Source organism: Diabrotica virgifera, chromosome 4 (genome assembly GCF_917563875.1).
Source record: "Diabrotica virgifera virgifera chromosome 4, PGI_DIABVI_V3a".
Lineage (NCBI taxonomy): Eukaryota > Metazoa > Arthropoda > Insecta > Coleoptera > Chrysomelidae > Diabrotica > Diabrotica virgifera.
In genome coordinates this window covers 178,892,104-178,911,923 of record NC_065446.1, presented here as the reverse complement: position 1 = coordinate 178,911,923, position 19,820 = coordinate 178,892,104, and the positions used below count along the sequence as shown (strand labels likewise).

The 19,820-nt window shown below is 32.2% G+C and overlaps 2 protein-coding genes across 2 annotated transcripts in view; one reads left to right on the top strand and one right to left on the bottom strand.

The window, feature by feature from the left end:
- The window catches only part of LOC114333468 (N-acylneuraminate-9-phosphatase), a 137,768-nt gene that overhangs the window by 92,755 nt on the left and 25,193 nt on the right, over positions 1 to 19,820 (top strand). Inside the window, exon 3 of the mRNA XM_028283349.2 lies at positions 19,066 to 19,374. Within this exon, the coding sequence (XP_028139150.1) occupies positions 19,066 to 19,374 (309 nt within the window). The remainder of the gene's footprint in view (positions 1 to 19,065; positions 19,375 to 19,820) is intronic.
- Positions 3,670 to 4,089, bottom strand: LOC114333469 (NEDD8-like). Its single transcript, XM_028283350.2, has one exon. The coding sequence runs from the start codon at positions 3,958 to 3,960 to the stop codon at positions 3,718 to 3,720; it is 243 nt and encodes an 80-aa protein (XP_028139151.1). The 5' UTR covers positions 3,961 to 4,089; the 3' UTR covers positions 3,670 to 3,717.

Genomic DNA, 19,820 nt, shown 5'->3' with positions numbered 1-19,820 from the left:
TTATATCGGCAATTCAGATACATATGATACATTTTAAAGTAGAAGACTTTAAAATGATATTGCCAATATTTATCAGTTGCGTTCCTGGGACGACTTTACTGAAAGATAGTTCATTCGATTACATGAAATCAACCCCAACTCAAGAATATCCGTCACAAAAAAATCATCATAGCATGTGATCTGTCTTTAAAAAGACAACCACATGCAACGGTGACATTAAAATTCTCGCGTTAGAGATCTCATAGTAAATCACGAGGGAAAACCAGGAAAAACCTCGTGATACTATCCCGACATCGTAAGTATTTGGTCTTACATTTAATTTACTCTCAAAATTAATACCAAATTCTGACTTTACTATAATCTTGTTTAAATTATAAATAATATCAATAATACATGGATATATAAGTAATACCAAAATATAAAATATGTACTAACTCGACTATTGACTTACTAATTGTGGTATTTTCTTTCTATTGACTTCCTCTTTCAGTATGGGTATCCACATCCTACTGCATTCCACCGAGGAATTTGCGACACAATTGGTTTCGTTTAGCATAATTAGAGCCGGTTCTTTGATTTTTCTCTTTTTACTATCTGTTTCTTTCAGGACTATACTTGAATCTCTCCACTGAACTCTATGTTCATTATCCCATGCGTGTTGACATATTTGAGATCTATCAAATTCTCTATTTTTAGTATAAGATTGATGTTCACTTATTCTAACGTTTAATGGTCTTGATGTTTCACCTATATAAAACTGTTCGCATTCACAAGGTATTTTATAAATACAATTCTTTGTCCTTTCTTGTTCATTGTTAGGTTTAGTTTTAGATAGAATAGATCTCAATGTGTTGGTTGTTTTGAATGTTGTTGAAATGTTGAATTTATTTCCTATTATTTTAAGTTTCTCGGATAGTCCTTTTATGTATGGTATTGATATTTTCCTCGTATTATTTCTTGTGAATGTTGTAGGATCCTGTTCTATGTTGTTCTGTTCCATTCGATCCAATCTTGACAATTCCTTATTTATAAACGATAAAGGATAATCATTTTTTAATAAAACAGATGTTAAGAATTGTTTTTCTTCTAAAAATGAATTTTCGTTAGAACAAGTAATTTTGGCTCTATAAGGATTTTATGATTCCCTTTTTAACGTTGATGTTGTGATTTGATTTGTAATTGAGATATCTGTTGGTATGTGTTGGTTTTCTGTACACTTGAGTCTCATATCCAGTATCCTTCTTTGAGACTAAAACATCGAGGAAAGGCAGGGTGTTATTATATTCCTTTTCCATTGTAAATTTTATTGTCTCTTCTTGATCGTTTATAATATTCAGGAATGTATCCAACAATTCTGATCTATGAGGCCATATTGAAAACACATCATCTACATATCTCCACCATACAGTGGGTTTTAAATTTTGTTTAGAAATGATATTAGTTTCGAAATCCTCCATAAATATATTAGCCAATAATGGAGATAAAGAGGAGCCCATTGCTAGACCAAAATTTTGTTTATAAAATTCATTATTTAGATTTGGGCGTCGAAACGTTAATAAAAATCATTTTTTAATAATATTGTGGCTTATTTCCCATTCTAAATAGTTAAAATTGTTATTATTTGTTTTGATTTTTTTCATCTTTACTTTTGGTATTAATGTTACACACCTAGGTATACCTACGTAATATACAAAAAAATATTTCCATAAAAACTAATACCGATTTGAACTATTACCACAAAAGAGATGAAAGGAAAAATGAAAAAAGGAATCCAAAGACAAAGAAAAAAAAATTATTATTGTAATATGTAGGTAATTCATTGAATGTTGTAAGTTGCTTTGTTCATTAATAATTACTATGTTTTGCTTACATATTAAGTACATGTGCAGGTATTTCTTCTACTTTTACTTAAGAAATCAAACACAAACATAAAAAAGTTAAGTGTTTTATATACATATTACCAAATTTAAATCATGTTATTATCACTGGTTTTCTATACCACCTCTTAACGCAACTACCAAATGCAGTATTGTACCTCCCTTCAATTTATAACTAGATATGGTCTTATTATCTTTTAGTTGTTTTCCTTGAAACACCAGTCTTTGTTACGAAGGTGGAATGCCTTCTTTTTCTTCTAGTTTCTCCTTAACTGTTAAGATTTTATCGAAAGGCATCGAGCATTATTCGTCACAATGTTTTTAATTTGACTTTTTTTGTGTCATTCTTCATCAAACCATCCTTTCGTTTTTTTCTTTATTATTAGTTCTGCAGTGTCTATTATTCTGTTTTTTATGTTGTTCTATTCCTTTTCTATATCCTGGTTGTTGTATCTTTTCAGTTCCGGCCCAATTTTTCAGTATATTGTTGTTTCTTGTGTTTTCAATTTATCTATGTTTTTTTTTCTTTTTCTTTCCTTGTTAATATTTGTTTTGATTCATTGATCTTTAATTTTGGTATTAACACTAAAAAGTCGGAGGGGCCAATTTGGCCCCTGTTGCCATTTGAAGTTATTGTAGTTTTTTTTATTTGAGGCAATAATAATTTCTTATTTTATAACTTTTAATATTTTGATACAACACAAAAAATATTGTTTACTAAATTTATTAAATGGTTTTTCGAACAAATCTACCATAGAAGTCTAAAGGGGCCAAATTGGCCCTGTGTAAGTTATTATCGTTTTCTGGAAAATTCGACGAGCCTTTCTTTCAAATTCCTGTCGGATGGGTAAAATTATATTTATGTATGTTTATTGTAAATGGTTAGTTACCCTTATACTGGTACTGATCATCTACGTAATAAAGATAAAATTGTTGGTGAACACAAAGATACAATTGTTGGTGTAGAGGACCAAATGACGCGTCTTTATACTACAAAAGTAACTTCAAGACGATGGCCAATGTACGTGTTTTATAATACTCTTGACTTGGAAGCAATAAATGCATGGATTATTTATAAAGAAGTAATTGAAAGTCTTCGTAAGTTTATTCTTCGGCTGTGTGAAGAATTATGGGCCCCATACCATACCTTGCCTCCCGAAATCTGGAACTACGCCTAGCAACACCAGGTCTACCAACAACTATCACTGTTACTATCCAAAAATGAAAAAAATATCAGTTAAAAATATTTTGTAAAGGAAATCATACTTCCAATTATTGCCACGGCTGTAACAAGGCAATGTGTGGCAAATATCAAAAACTGCAAACTGTATGGTGTTCCGAATGTTTTTGACAGGCAGCGAATGTGATAAGCAATGAAAGTAAAAAATAAAATCAGATTCTATCGTCTAGAGTAGATTTAATTTTTTTAAACTGAGTTTTAATTGATTAAAGAACGTGGGGCCAAAATGATCCCTTTGGGCTTTCTAGGTAGGTATGTTAAGCCAGACTTTCTAGTGTTAATGGTACTCACATAGGTATACCTAGCTACATAATATACAAAAAAATTTATTTCCAAAAAAACTAAAACCGATTTGAAGTATTACCACAAATGGGATGAAAGGGAAAATCAAAAAAGGAATCAAAAGACAAAGAAAAAATCTTTTTTGTAATGTTGTGTAATTCAATGAAGGTTGTAAGTTACTGTGTTCATTAATACTTACCAAGTTTTGCTTACATATTGCATGTGCAGATATTTCTTCTCCTTTCACTTAAGAAATCAAACAAAAACATAAAAAAAGTTAAGTGTTTTATATATTACCAAATTTAAATCATGTTAATATCACTGGTTTTCTATACCACCTCTTAACGCAACTACCAAATGCAGTACTGTGCCTCCCTTCAATTTATAACTAGATATGGTCTTATCATCTTTTAGTTGTTTTCCCTGAAACACCAGTCTTTGTTGAGAAGGTGGAATGCCTTCTTTTTCTTCTAGTTTCTCCTTAACTGTTAATATTTTATCGAAAGGCTCTACATCGAGCATGCGTTCCTCTCCTGTTAGTGTCACTACTTTTATTAACATCTGCGAATGGGTACTAATGAATTTTGTGTTCTAAATGCCTTATTTTAAAGCATTTTGAGTGGGATGATGGCGACTTTGATAATTATGACAAATTGTACCTAAATATTTCACATGCTGTCAAGATCAATGAATGTCGTTTGACGTATTGCAAAGTAGGTTAAGTGAATTATAGAGCATTCTAAATAAACTAAAAAGATGTGAAACTAAAAAGAAAAACAATTAAGAATATAAAAAAACAAATTAAAAATATAATTACATAAAAAATACAACCAAAACAATGGATTATGCAATTGTAGTCTGTTAATTTAGAGTTAGAAATACAGAAAAAAATCCTCTGATTGCCTGGAATGAAACGGTCTATTTTTCATTCCAGCTCGCCGATTGTCACTATAGTGTTACCGATCTTACAGCTTTTGAATATTACTGGAATAATTGGACGATCTGTATCTGTAGAGTCGGAAGGTCCAGTCAAGTCCCATAGCACAATCGACCCATTGTGCATCCTCCCAAGGGGTTGTCGTCCTTAGCTCATTGTCCATCCTGCCATTTCCAGGAAGGTGAACAAATCAACAGGAGACATCTCCCCTATGTCGGCAAGTGTACATAACAATGTTCCACAGTTTCGTCATCTCTTTCACACTTCCTGCACAGAGGTTTATCTACTAGCCTCAGTGTGTGAAGGTGTTTGCTTAGTTGACAATCGTCAGTTAAAAAACCAACTGTCAAGTGTAGGTTTTTCCTGGTCATTCTCAAGTACTATTCTGATGCTGACTTCCCAATGTTCCTTAGTGTTACCTTGGCAAGTCTACATCCTGGCCATTCTTCCCATCTTTTCACGGTTTGCGTGTGGGAGTGACATTTGGAAATTTCCGCGATTGTTGCAGTTGACCAGCCAAAAAGATCACCAAGTCCTAAGAGTCTTATAGGTCTGCTGCCTTCCAAGTTTGCTGGTCAGCAATGGGACTGCCTTTGTTTCCATTGTGTCCTTTAACCCACCTCAGGATCATGTTGTTACCATCTGAAGCTTGGGCTAGTGACTCATCACACTTCATTACTAGCTTACTATTTAGCCCCGATATGACACGTGGTCTATTCAGGGTTAGTAGCGCTTGTCTGCTATCTGTGCAGATTATTATGCTTTTGCCGGCTATACCTTTACGGGTTATCTCTTTTCCGTCTAGCCAGTTCAATCTAAATTACGCTGGCATTTTTGCCCATAACCCATTTTATACTAAGGTTGAGAGATCTGAAGTATATCCCGCATCCTGAGCCTTCTTCCATTTTGGAGCCATCGGTGTAGATGCAATATGCATTTGGCAAGTTTGACTCCCAATGTTGTCTTGTTTCGATTTTGTAGGGTTTGTCGAAGACAAATCGAGTCGCCTCCATGGCCTGCATGTAACAGGGGCAGTGCCTCCAGCTCACCCCGCCAGAAACGACATCTCAATTGTCTCATTCCTAAAGGACATCGCACACATCTTATGGAAAATATAATGTCACTCAATTTCAATAAAATTTATACGAATAGATTCGATTTAAATTAACGGTTAAATCTTATCATTGCGCCAACTCTTAATTATGATTAATTACGGCGCAAATTCCAATTAAAGTTTATCGAAATCACATTTTTGGAGTCAGTAAAACTGTCAGTTACAATTACTATTGCTCTGGGTGCTATTCAGAAGAGCTTAAACCCCGCTGGGTCTAAGCGGATTAGTTAACTAATGCGCTGATTTATGGAGTACCGACAATTTGGGTATTTTAAAATATTTTTTCTCTCTCTAACTTATGTACGTACCCATTTGATTTCAGATTTATTTACATCAATTTCTGCTCTTATTATTGAAAATATAGAGTTGGCGCAATGATAAGATTTGACCGTTAATTTAAAACGCATCTATTCGTATAAATTTTATTGAATTTGAGTGACATTATATTTTCCATAAGATGTGTGGCAAGGGAGTAAAGGAATGTCTGAATCGAGGTATTACTGATTGTATTGTCTTTAGCGATTCCAGAAGTGCTATACAGAAACTAACAGAAGTTGGCATAAATGCAAATAATGATCATACCACATTAGAAACGAAACAGCTATTAGTAGAGGCAAACTCGGATAACAAAAAATATAAATTGTGCTGGATCCCCGGTCATTCAGGAATAGAGGGAAATGAATATGCTGATAAGTTGGCAAATATTGGGAGAGCACTTAATGTCCCACAAAGTATGAAAATAAACTACACAGATGTCTGGCCAATACTGAAAAGTAAAATAAGGAGGGAACATGACATATGCTGGAAATCACAGACACAAACTAAAGGGAGATGGTATTCTGGAATTCAACCCGCATTTCCAGATAAACCCTGGTTTAAAAAATTTCCCTATATAGACCGAAGACACCTGACTAATATAATAAGGATGAGGACAGGGCACTATTGCACAGGTTCACATCTATATCGACTAAAAATAAAAGATCATCCATTTTCTGAATGTGGAACAGAGGAGGATATAGACCATATTCTTTTGCAATGTCCCATAAGAAAAGGTACACAGTTTGATCTTAGAGATGAACTAAAAAAACTAGGAGTCCCTGTTAGTTTCAATATACAAGATATTCTTTGCAATCTAACTTTTGATCAACTAAAATTAATTATTACTCATTTAAATATTAACAAGGTCAATTTGTGAAATACAAACTCAATTGTCCCATATTTCTTTATCCTATCCTTTCCTGGGTTCTAGTCTAACCGAGGTAACATTTCGGGTTGTGAAAGCTCTGCCGTTACCCCGGAGCGAGAAGAGTTTTATCCCTATGTTGTTCTATTTGTTTAAACTAACATCTCTCACCACAAGGTTTATTTCTATACATATAAATTTGTATTATATATATTATGAACACCTAAAGCAATGATTTTAATATTTAGGAATAAAGAAACAGGAAATAAAATACTAAAATCCGTTAGCCGAAACATAACCTTATCATGTCAAAAAAAAGCGCAAAATCTTCTTGTTTGTTTTTAGAGTGCTGCAGTATTGCTAAGAGCAAGACTAACTGCAACACGAAAGAAATGTGCTGGCAGATGCACTTGTATGCAAGCCAAAAAAACGAAGTGGAAGTGGAAGATGTGTGCGATGTCCTTTAGGTTTACACCCGCTGAGCGGAATCGCATCATCGTCATCAGCATCACCTCTTTGATATATATGTCTAAAAGGGTGATATGACAATGATCAACTCAATTGCAGCAGTCGGTGCTGGCACCTATTATATTTAGGCAAGCCATCCGCTGAATAAGGTTTAGTTTGTTGATCGCTGTTGCCTGTACCACTTTTGGTACCCAAACAATAGCTCCTTATGTTAGTATTGGCCTAATGAAAGGCCCCAGCCCCAAGTGTGTCCGACCGTTCGATGACACTGTTCATAGGCAATAGGTACATGCTCTTTTATCTCTACTATTTAAGTGAGCGTTCCATATTAACTTCCTGGCAAGGGTAATACCAAGGTATTTCACTTCTTCAGAGAAGTTTAGAATCCTAGGAGGTATTAAGCCCGTGATCTTTCTTTTTCTGGTGAAGAGGACCATCTTTGTGTTCTTTGGATTTATAGACAGTGAGTGTTCTTTACACCATGTTTCTATTAGTCTGAGTGCAACTTGTAATCTCTCACATACATAGTGTGTTCTCAAACTTACCGCTTTACAAGACGGTTATGTCGTCTGCATAGTCTATCGTGTAGAAACCGTTCTTGTTGAGTTGGTCAACCAGGGTATCTAAAACTATGTTCCAGAGGATTGGTGATATCACCCCTCCCCCTGTGGATATCCCCTCGTAACCATGCCACTAATCGAAACGGCTTCTACATTTATTGCTCTATTGGAGAGCATACTAAATATCCATTCGTTCACGGCCAGGGGGACATTCTTGACAAAAGATTTTTGGAGTTCTGAACTCGATACTTAATTTACGGTGTTATTTGATATTTCCAAAAATAGGTACTCCAAAAATACTCAAAATACTCCAATACTAAAAAAATCAATTTGGAGTTCAATACTCCCAAAATAATTTTGGAGTTATGAACTTGATACTTACTTTATATCTTTACGTTTTCACTTGATTTTTCCAAAAGTACTAAACAGAAATATAATGTGTATGCTATTTTTGAAAAGGAGGTTGAACGACCTCCGCCCATTAAAGATTTTGGGGGTTGTGTCCGCTCCCGCTAGAGGGTTGATGTAATTTACTTGAAAATTGTTCTACAAAATGTCCCTCTCACAAATAAATTTGACGTATTTTTTGCATATTTTTAGTTTTTAAATAGGGACGATTTTTAAATAGGTTTTAAATTAATTCTAGACGGTGACAAAAAAAAAAGATTTTTGGAGTTCTGAACTCGATACCTAATATCTTTACGGTTTTACTTGATTTTTCCAAAAATATTCCAATAAATATTTTTGAGTTCTAAACTCGATTCCTACTTAATATCTTTACGGTTTCACTTGATTTTTTCAAAAGTCCTAAAAAGAAATATAATGTATGTGGTATTTTGGAAAAGGTGGTTGAACGATCTTTAAAATGAGATATCAGCTATGGCGTGAATTATATGTAAGTTACATATTTTTACATATATTACATATTTATAGATTTTTTGAAAAAAAAAATTAATATTTTAGTGGTAAATACCTAAATATATTTACATATTTTCGTCACTTTACTCTGCGATGGAAAACCCGAAAACCATTAAGATGTAATTATGCAGGGCCTGTCCGTTTATTTCTATGTACTATTTACCTGAGCTGTTAAAAATTCTTAATTTAAGCAAATTGAGTTGACCGACTTGGATGTGGGACCTGGCATTAACCAGAAATAATCATAAAATGGACTATTATTTATTTTTCATTTATACACTGGAACCTCGTTAACTCGGAATAATCGGGACCGCGGTAGATTTGGGTTATCGAAAATCCGGGTTAGCCGGAGAAAATGGTAAAAATTAATCAAATACGGTATACTTACGGATAAACTCGGTTATAATTGAAATAACATGAAATATATATGCCCAGTACACATCTAAATTACGTATCAATTACGCCTTTATCAATTCTACCTAATGCTTCTAGTTTCTTTTTCATTGTCACTACAACATTTTTACGTTTTGTTGCCATTACGTAGACAAAAAACACGCAAACACAAAATCTGAATAGATTTACGAATGATTACAGACCGGAAGCGAACAATACGACTGTACTACACACAATACGGTCTCAATCGCAACGATGTTATGTTATTTAATAACAGTGAAGGCTAAGACCATTGTTTAAAAATAATTTTTTAATAGTCTTTTAGTTTTTTTGTAAACAATGCTAAGACAGTTTGAAATAAATAAAGGATACTACAGGTGCCTGTTGTTTCCGATAACACGACAATGAACGTCGTGTGCCATGAGTCATTTTTACTTTCGTATATGTAGTTCAAACTACACAAATACCCATTATCTCTCAAATATTATATTACATACATTTTTATTGTTGAAATGTTTGTCTGATAAAAATCGGTCCGGGTTAGTCGGACTTCCGGGTTATCGGGGGCCGACTTATCGGGGTTCCACTTTACTTTGAATAGACTTCAGCTCCCGAAACGAATCGTGGCCGATCCGATGACAAACGCTGAAGATCGATATGTGCAAGGCAATGCTTCTAATATTCCATTAAAAAAAATTGAATAACTAAGATCGTCTAAGATCGATTTTGGAAAATATTGCAAGTTTAATGTCCCGTCCACATTGAGGGAATCAAGTGTCGACTCTAAATATAAATCAACAATAATCCAAATATGGGAAGTCATACCTGATAATTACTTGTATGTTATTGTGGACAAAACTACAGACGCCTGTAGAAGATATATTGTTCATTTGCTAATTGGCGCACTAGAGGAACATGGTCCAGGAAACTCATTTTTAATCAAAACAACTTGAAAAAGCCAACAATTTGACCGTTACACGATGCATTCAAGACACTTTGACAAACTTCTTTTTGCCAGATGCCATTCCATTAAATAAATTTGGGATTTTCTTATCGAATGTTGCCCCACTATGGTTAAGGTGGGGCAAAATTTAAAAATATTTTATCAGAATCTTTTTCATATTATCTACTTGTTTAGCTCATGGAGTTAACAGAGTTGCACATATTATCAGAGTCCAATTTCCTCTTGTGAACGAATCAATTAGTAATGTAAAGAAGGTGTTCCTTAAGGCTCCTTTGCGAGTTCAAGTATGCAAAGAGAGGCTTCGCGACGTACCGCTACCCTCCCCCCCAACCTGTATAAACTCGATGGGGGACTTGGCTAAGTGGAGCTATTTTTTACGCTGAAAATTATGATAGAATAAAGGATGTAAAAAACGACATATCAGACTCTTCACAGGCTGTCATATCATCAAAAGCAGTTTTCGATAATAAAGAGGTGCATAAAAGTCTGATATTTATTAAAACGAATTACGGAACCAATTACGTTACTAGAAAAGAAGTCCAAACTTCTAGTTGATTCTCTGAAACTTATTGAAAATTTTCAGAAGGAATGCCAAAAAGTAAAAGGCGACATTGGTACAAAAGTTTTGGGGAAGCTTAAGCAGGTTTTAGAAAATAATGAAGGCTTCAAAATTATTCAGAATATGTCATTTTCATATTCAGAATATACATTTTTAGATGCCATTTTGATATAGAAACGTGTATTGATGGAAACCTGTTGAAACAATTAAAATATGACCCTATTACCTCAGTAGATGTGGAGCGAAGCTTCTCTTTATACATATAAAGTTGTTGTATAAACACAACATGTTTTCTGATAAAAGACAAACCTTTACCATAGAAAAAATGTAAAAATACACTCAAGAAAATTTAGTTCGTAATATTGATTAACAGTGATTATTGAATAGTATTTCTTTGTAACACCAATTTAATTTTTTGTTTCAACGAACTTTTAGACATTGATCAATGTATTTAGTTATTGTCACAATGATTGAATAATAATTGTGAAAATAACTAGAGCACATTAATCAATAACACTCAATTTATTCAGACAATAAGTTAGTTTCGTATATTTAATAAATATTGGTAATTCTGACAGCAAAGCACTTTCTTGATTTCGTAGATGATAAGCAATTAACTTGGTTTATCGTGACAATGTACAGATTTAATTAAAACAATGTACAAATGTTGTTAATATAGAGTAATATTTGATTATTTCATAGATGTAAACTGATTGTTGTGACAACGAATGCATTAATCAATCTACTACTGCGTTTAATAACCACAATCAATGCGTTCATGGTAACAATAAACGAAGTTGTTGAAACAATAAATGTTTTGCTTGACCATTTGAAATGTAACGGCTTTTCCTTATCGTTCCTTGTTACACAATGCTGTTACCTCTGCCGAAGTGCCGAATAATTTCATTTCGTTTCCAAGTGTAGTCCGTACTGGAAGGAAGTTTTCGTGTGTCTAATATCGTATTAATTTTTTTCGAATCCTGAGAAAACTAATTAGTATTTTTGAAAAATTTAAACGCAGAATAAAATATTACAGTATTATCGAGGGTCTGAAGTCCCTGAGAACTTCTATAATGATTATTTTAATAAGTCACAGGGGTGAAAAAGAGAAAATTTAGTATGATTTTTAATTTCAAATATACCATTCAAAAGAAACTTTTTGTTTATTCTAAGGGACTTTCAGCCATCGGTAATAATGTAATCTTTTATTCGGCGTTTAAATTTTTCAAAAATATTTATTAGTTTTCTCAGGATTCCAAAAAAAATGAATACGTTTAAAAAGAATTCGATCGAAATTTTGCATATGCGCTCTCCAAAAGGATTAAAGTGTTATACATTTTTGGAATCACTATTTCAAACGCTTTTAAATGAGCTGTCACATGATGATCTTTCCCATTAAAAAAAACCAAAGTTGTGGCTGTCACCTGAAGAGGGATCGCGTAAAGTTTGATTACTTTGATTATTTTAAAAATCGACCTGCCCGAGCGTTTTGCTTATGTACTAAAAATAAAGAAGTTAATAAGGGGGCAACACTTTTTCCGGCGCACTGTGTAAGTGAAATCATATGAGAAATCACACAGTGTAAAGTCCATTAGGTTTAGGACAAAAAAGGGGATTTACAAAATTATTATTAATCAATTAATATCATACATTGAGCTAATGCATTCAGTAATTATCAATATAAAGTACGTTCATAGTAGGAATGAACGAAACTGATTGTAGGGATGAATAGAATTGCTTGTAAGAATAACCGTATTTATTGTGGGAATGAACGGAATTAATTGTCAGAATAAACGAAAATAATTGTAGAAATAAACGAAATACGTTAGGAGATATAACACTGTTATTGACACAACGAATAGTCTTCGTCGGTCAATTAACGACGTTGTTGTTTCAATGAATAGTGTTCGTTTGCTCAGTGAACAGTGTTCGTAATATTAATAAATGGATGTTAATCCATTCAATAAACGTAATATATTGGATCAACTAACGAAAATAATGAATTGATGAACATCGCTTTGTTGTTCCAATAAAACCAAGAATTGGACAAATGTTAAGTATTGCTTTTGTTGTCTGAATTAACATTTTTATTTATATTACGTACCTTTTTCGTTGAGTGTAAAGTTGCTGAGTATTAATGTTATTTGTTTTTAACTCATTTTTATATAATTATTGCTTTAATTTATTATTACATATTTTCGACGAATGCTTACATATATTTTTAAAAATCTTTACAATATGTACATATTTTCATACATTTTCATACATATAATCCGCCCTTTAGATATCACTCAATCCTCTTTTCCATTAAAGATTTTGGGGGTTGTGTCCGCTCCCGTTAGAGGGTTGATGTAATGTAGTTCAAAACTGGTCTACAAAATGTCCTCCTCACAAATAAATTTGACGTGTTTTGCATATTTTTAATTTTTCTATAGGGACCAAATTATAAAGGGTGGTATCTTTTCAAATTGCTACACTGTATATGTTTTATGTCGTTTTAATAGATATGTTTAGTTGAATCTGCTGTTTAATTTACGCAATTCTTGCATTTTCACAATACGTAGCTCACGTACACCTCCCCCCAACCTAGATAAGTTTAAACTTAGGTTATTTGCCTTGTTTTATTATCTCAAATTCTTGTTTCCTATCCAACATAAAAGCATAATAAAAATATAGTTCTCATTCTTCCAATTTCTATTATCACATTGTAAGAATTATATTTTTTATAGCATAAATACGACCAAAAGTGATATTGACCAATGAAGTGAGAAATGGCAATAGGACGCCCAAGAAAAATTTGGTCAGGTAACATACATAAACGCTAAGCTATTGATAAACACTATGTTGAAATAGTAGGAAGAAGAATTCCATTTAAAAAACTGTTCCAAATATCATCTACTCGATATTTATGCAAACAAATGATGAGTTTTTCTTCTTCCTCTGTCTCAATGTTAATAGCTGTTTGAATCATAGATTCAGCTATCCTAGGTTATTAGCGCTGCAAGTAAAACTTTAAAATATACCTTACCTCTCCAAATAATATTACCCAAATGCTGAACATTTCACTTTTTAATGGTTTGTGACCTTTCCTTTCCTATATTTTGAATATATATGTTTCATACCTCACTAGACATAAGAAACATATTTTTTATTTAAAAACAAGTGTAATTAATATAAATTTACCACAAACAAAAGTTTTGCACCACCAAATAATTTTGATCATTTTGATAGTTGATATCCTCGTAAACTGATTCACGGATTCGGTTAATTTTTTTATTATTATAGATTTTTTCTTTGGTATTTTCACTGTTGGGAAAAGGTTTACTTAAACTTCCCTTTTGAGCTCATACCAGGTGGAAGAAAGGAAATGTTTTTCTTATGTTAAGTTTGAGACACCACGTAGGGAGGACAAGGTATAAGGGTGTGTATATGTTACCGGCCAAACCCGATTTCAGGACAAATTAGTTTGGCCTAGGCCAAACTAGTTTATCCTGATATTAATACGAAAACTGCAGGACCCACTACTAGTAGGTCTAGTATAAACATTATAGTGTACTTGCAAAGCCAAAATGAATAGATAAACTGAATAAAATATTCTTTAATTGGAAAATAATAATTTCTATTAAAACGATAATGATTCGTCGTTAAAACTAATGATCTATTGGTAATACAAAAATCATATTATAAAAAATAATCAGTGTTTTTTATAAAAGCAATAATAATTATACCTCAGTTATAAAAATTATTATTTATTTTTCCATGCAGTGTTTTGGTGGCACTTAGAATTGCGGAGTACCATTGCCTTTTGCACTTGCATCTGTTTGTGCAACAGTTTTTGTTCCAGCTGCATTTGACAAAACCTTGTCCGATCCAACTGAATCTCTCGTAGCTGCAACCCTTAGTGGTATTTTAGAGATAATTTATATAAATTTTTGGGGTATTAATGTCTCTAAAAAATTATTAATTTTTTTTTCAGATCAGAATTCGACATTTGTCATTAAACTTTTGTAGAGGTAGTAGATATAAACTAAGGCTCTGCAATATCATTAAGGGTCTCAACTACGACAGGTTCAGTTAGATCATGACAAGATTTTGTCAAATGTAACTGCACCCACCACATATTCGTGGACTTCAAAGCCGCATACGACTCAGTTAATAGAGGCAAACTTCTACTAGGTATGGTAGAATTTAAAATACCGCTTCATCTTGTCCAATTAACTGAACTTACGCTCAAAGGAGCAGAGAGCGTGGTAAAAATTCAGAACGATTTCTCAAGACCCTTCCATTGCAAAAATGACTAAGACAGGGTGATGGACTATCGTGTCTCTTATTTAACCTGGCATTAGAAAAAATAATTCGAGAGTCCCAAATTAATACGAGTGGTACTATCTTTAACAAATCAGTACAAATTGTCGGATACGCAGATGACATAGACATCATACGAAGATCTAAAGAATCTCTGACTGAAGCATTTCGGTCGTTAAGAGCATCTGTACAGAGAATGGGGCTAAATATAAATGTTCAAAATACCAAATATACAGGGTGAGTTTTTAATGCGGGATCGGTCGATAATTCCATTACGGTATAGAATATCGAAAAAAGTTATTTAGAAAAAATGTAGGCAATGATATTCTCCACGCTTGCAAAATATGTCCATTTCTACAGGGTGATCAATAACAGCGTGGTATATCAAACATATAATTTTTTAAACGGGACACCCTATATATTTTTTCATATTTATATTTCCCTCATAATTCTTGTTCATATAATATAGGGTTTTACATTACTATACAGAGTATTTAACAAGTTATGACCATTTTGATTTCGAAATCCCTATGAGATTACCACCCTGTATATAAAGAAGTAATTCATAGACAATAATTTGTTTTATGTAGTAAAATAAACAATATACTGCAGTTTTTAAATTAAGTCCAATTGAAATCATTGACCAATGTTTGTATACAGGGTGAACTACAAAACCAAATTACGATTTTCTCTATTTTTTTAAATGGATCACCCTATATTTTATTTTTCAAAAATATTGTATTTATTATGATCTTTCATTTTTATATAGCATTCCCTATATCTAAACTTATTACTTTCGGAGATATTTTTAGTTTTCTTCAACTTTCGGGAATACATTAAATTTTTCTAGTAGAAATAAGTTGGTATTAAATGATATTAAACATAATTATTTTTATTCAATAAATAACTAACACAAAATATAAACCATAGCAATATGCAATGAATGTATCAATAAATGTGATATTAAGGAATTATTATATTTCCCTAATATACAAGAATCATACAATTCCTACAAAAAAAATATAGGTATCTTGTGTATAATAAAATTACAAGATTATTTTTATTTAGTAAACAACTCACACAAAACATAAATCAAAACAATATACAACTAATTTAATAGTTTTTAGATTATTATATCAACAGCATTCTAAGCCAAGAAGTTTTAAGTAACACATTCCTAATTACAGATTGTGACCCGCAGTTATTAATAATATAATTTTCATATTAAATTCCATGCATCAAGAAATCCCTACTTTGTTAACACTCAAACTAGGGGATCTATAAATGTTTAAGGTGATATTGTTAGAGATTATGTGATTGGTCCACATTTTTTGACGGTTGAGGTTTATATACGACGGTGCTCCAGTTCTTCCAAAATTGATTTTTTTCAAGTGGGGCTATATAAAAAACCTTGTATACCAGAAGCATCCAGCAACGCTTGATGATATGAAAAATAGAATAAAAGAAGCTTTTAATAATATTGACTTACAAAAATGTTAGAAATGTGGCTCGGTCATTTGAATATCGGTTACAAAATTGCATAGACGTTGAAAGTGGTCATTTTCAACATTTATTTTAGACTTATATCCTTAACAACACATTAATTGGTACATTCATTAAATTTTGTTATGGTTTATTTTTTTTTGTTAGTTATTTATTGAATGAAAATATTTGTTATATTATTACATAATACGTATTTGTTAAGTTATTTGTATTTATAAGAATTGAATGTATTCCCGGCAAATGAAGAAAACTCAAAAATATCTCAGAAACTAATAAGTTTAGGTATAGGAGATGCTATATAAAAATGAAAGAGTATCATAAATACAATATTTCAAAAAAAATAAAATATAGGGTGATCTATTAAAAAAAATTGGGAAAATCGTAATTTTGTTTTATAGTTTAAAAGTGCTTATAAAAAGGAATGTTCTACTAAAATATTCTTGGCTTAGAATGCTGTTGATCTACCAATCTAAAAACTGTTACATCAGTTGTATATTGTTTTGATTTATGTTTCATGTAAGTTATTTATTGAATAAAAATAATCTTGTTATATTTTTATATACAATACAAGGTTTGTTTTGTAGGAATTTTACCATCCTTGTATATTAGATAAATATGATAATTCCTTAATATCACATTTATTGGTATATTCACTGCATATTGCTATGGTTTATATTTTGTGTTAGTTGTTTATCTAATAAAAATAATTTTGTTTAATTATCACTCAATACTAACTTATTTCTACTAGAATAATTCAATGTATTCCCGAAATTTGAAGAAAACTAAAAATATCTCGGAAAGTAATCAGTTTAGATATAGGGAATGCTATATAAAAATGAAAGAGTATATTAAATACAATAATATTGAAAAATAAAATATAGGATGATCCATTTAAAAAAATAGAGAAAATCGTAATTTGGTTTTGTAGTTCACCCTGTATACAAATATTCGTCAATGATGTGAATTGGACTTAATTTAAAAACTACAGTATATTGTTTATCTTATAAAATAAAACAAATTATTGTCTACGAATTACTTCTTTATATACAGGGTGTTAATCTCATAGTGATTTCGGAATAAAAATGGTCATAACTTGTTAAATACTCTGTATAGTAATGCAAAACTATATGGACAAGAATTATGAGGAGAATATTAATATGAAAAAATATATAGGGTGTCCCATTTAAAAAATTAAAAGTTTGATATACCACGCAGTTACTGATCACCCTGTAGAAATGGACATATTTTCCAAGCGTGGAGAATATCATTGCTTACATTTTTTTAAATAACTTTTCTCGATATTTTATACCATAATGGAGTTATCGACCGATCCCGCACTAAAAACTCACCCTGTATGTGTTGTACTAGGTCAAGCAACCCGATACCGATAAGAATAATAATTGACGACCTAGAACTGGAAGTTGTCGACACCTTCATATACTTAGGCTCGCTGCTAACTAAAGATAACAATGTCAGTGAAGAAATTAAAAGAAGAATAGTGCTCGCCAATAAGTGCTACTATGGCTTAAGAAGACAGATGGCCTCAAAAATACCTAGAAAATTAAATTCACTGTCTACAAAACACTAATAAAACCAGTGCTACCGTATGACTCAGAAACTTGGTCACTTACTCAGAATGATCAAGAACTGCTCAAACGTTTTGAGCGAAAAATTCTAAGACGAATATATGGTGGCATAAAAGAACAAGGTTTGTGGCGCAGGCGTTACAACTTTTAGTTGTATAGAAATTTTGGAGAACCTAACGTTGTACAATTCATTAAGGTAGCACGCCTTAGATGGATAGGTCATGTAATCAGGCGAGAGGAAGATGCCATAGCCAGAAAAGTTTTTGACCGAAGAGGGCCGATAGGACAACGAGCAAGAGGAAGACCGAGACTTAGGTACCAAGACAACCTAGAAAATGATTTGAAATCTATTGGAATTAGAGCATGGAGAAGAGTTGCCAGAGACAGGGGCGAATCGAGGATTGTTCTGAAGAAGGCTTTGGCTCATAAAGAGCTGTAACGCCACTGATGATGATGATGATGATGATGATGATGATGATGATGATGATGATGATGAACTGCAACAAAAACTATTCCACAAACAGATGCAAGAGCAAGAAAGCATATAAGATAATCGGCAATTCCAAGTGTCGCCAAAACACTCCATGGAAAAATAAATAATTTTTATAATTGAGGTATATTTATTGCTCTTATAAAAACATGGATTATTTTTTATAATAATATGATTGTTTTGTATTACCACTTTCCATTAATTTGAACGATGAGTCATTAACTTTTAATAAAAAAGATATTTTCCAGTTACAATTCAGTTTATCTATTTATTTTGGTTTTGTAGGTATATTATAAAGTACTTACTAGTTTATCCTGAAGTGTCCGTATTAATATCAGGATAAACTAGTTTGACCTAGGCCAAACTAGTTTATCCTATCTCGTGTCCCTACAGGGTGTCTCAAATTTAGCAAGAGAAAAACATTTTATTTCTTCCAACCGGTATAAGCCCAAAAGAGAAGTTTGAGTGAACCTTTGCACAACGTTGTAAATACCATAGGAAAAACCTAAAATGTTAAGAGAAATTGGATGAATCCGTTAATCCGTTTACGAGAAAATTAACTACCAAAATGAGTAAGTACAATTTTTGGTGGTGCAAAACTTTGCGATTAAGTATACATGTACTAAATACATACCTATATATTTCAAAACTGTTTTGGAATCATATGAATATTCTTTTTATTTTAGATGAGATTTATCAACACTGGCTTGATCTAAGGTACAAATATTTGTCCATAGCCCCTGAAATAAGAAATTTGCTTCAAACACTTAGTGATCAATATATTCTCGCTTTAATTACAAATGGAACATCAAATGCTCAATGGGAAAAAGTCGACAAACTGAATATTCGGTCCTTCTTCGACCTGATACTGGTCTCCGGTGATCTTCCTTGGGAAAAACCTAATTCCCAAATATTTCTCGAAGCGTGCCATCATCTAAGTATTGAACCACATCAAGTAGTTATGGTTGGTGACAAGTTGGAGACCGATATTTTAGGTAAATATTATAAATTTTTCAAGTAGAGTTAAAATCTATACTAAATTTACAATCAAGGTGCAGTAGAAATAAACAAACCAAGACACGTTAAATGCTACTAGGAGCACTCCCGAATCATAATTTACAATGTATATGTATAAACTTTGGAAATCATGAATTGGGATTTACAATGTATATGTTACCGTTAAAACCCGATTTCAGTTAAAACCCGATTTCAGTTAAAACCCGAATTTACTAGGAAAATCTAGTTTTAACTATGCGCTTTAGACAATTCTAGTTTTAACTAGTCAAAACTAGATTTGACTGCTAAATTCAGTTAAAACTAGAAATCTTGAACGGATTTCATTTAGAGTAGTTCTCTATCGCTCTAGAGCAGAACCTCTTGTGATTGCATATCGATCAAATCTACCTGACAGCGACTATTCATTTCTGCATGCAATATAGGT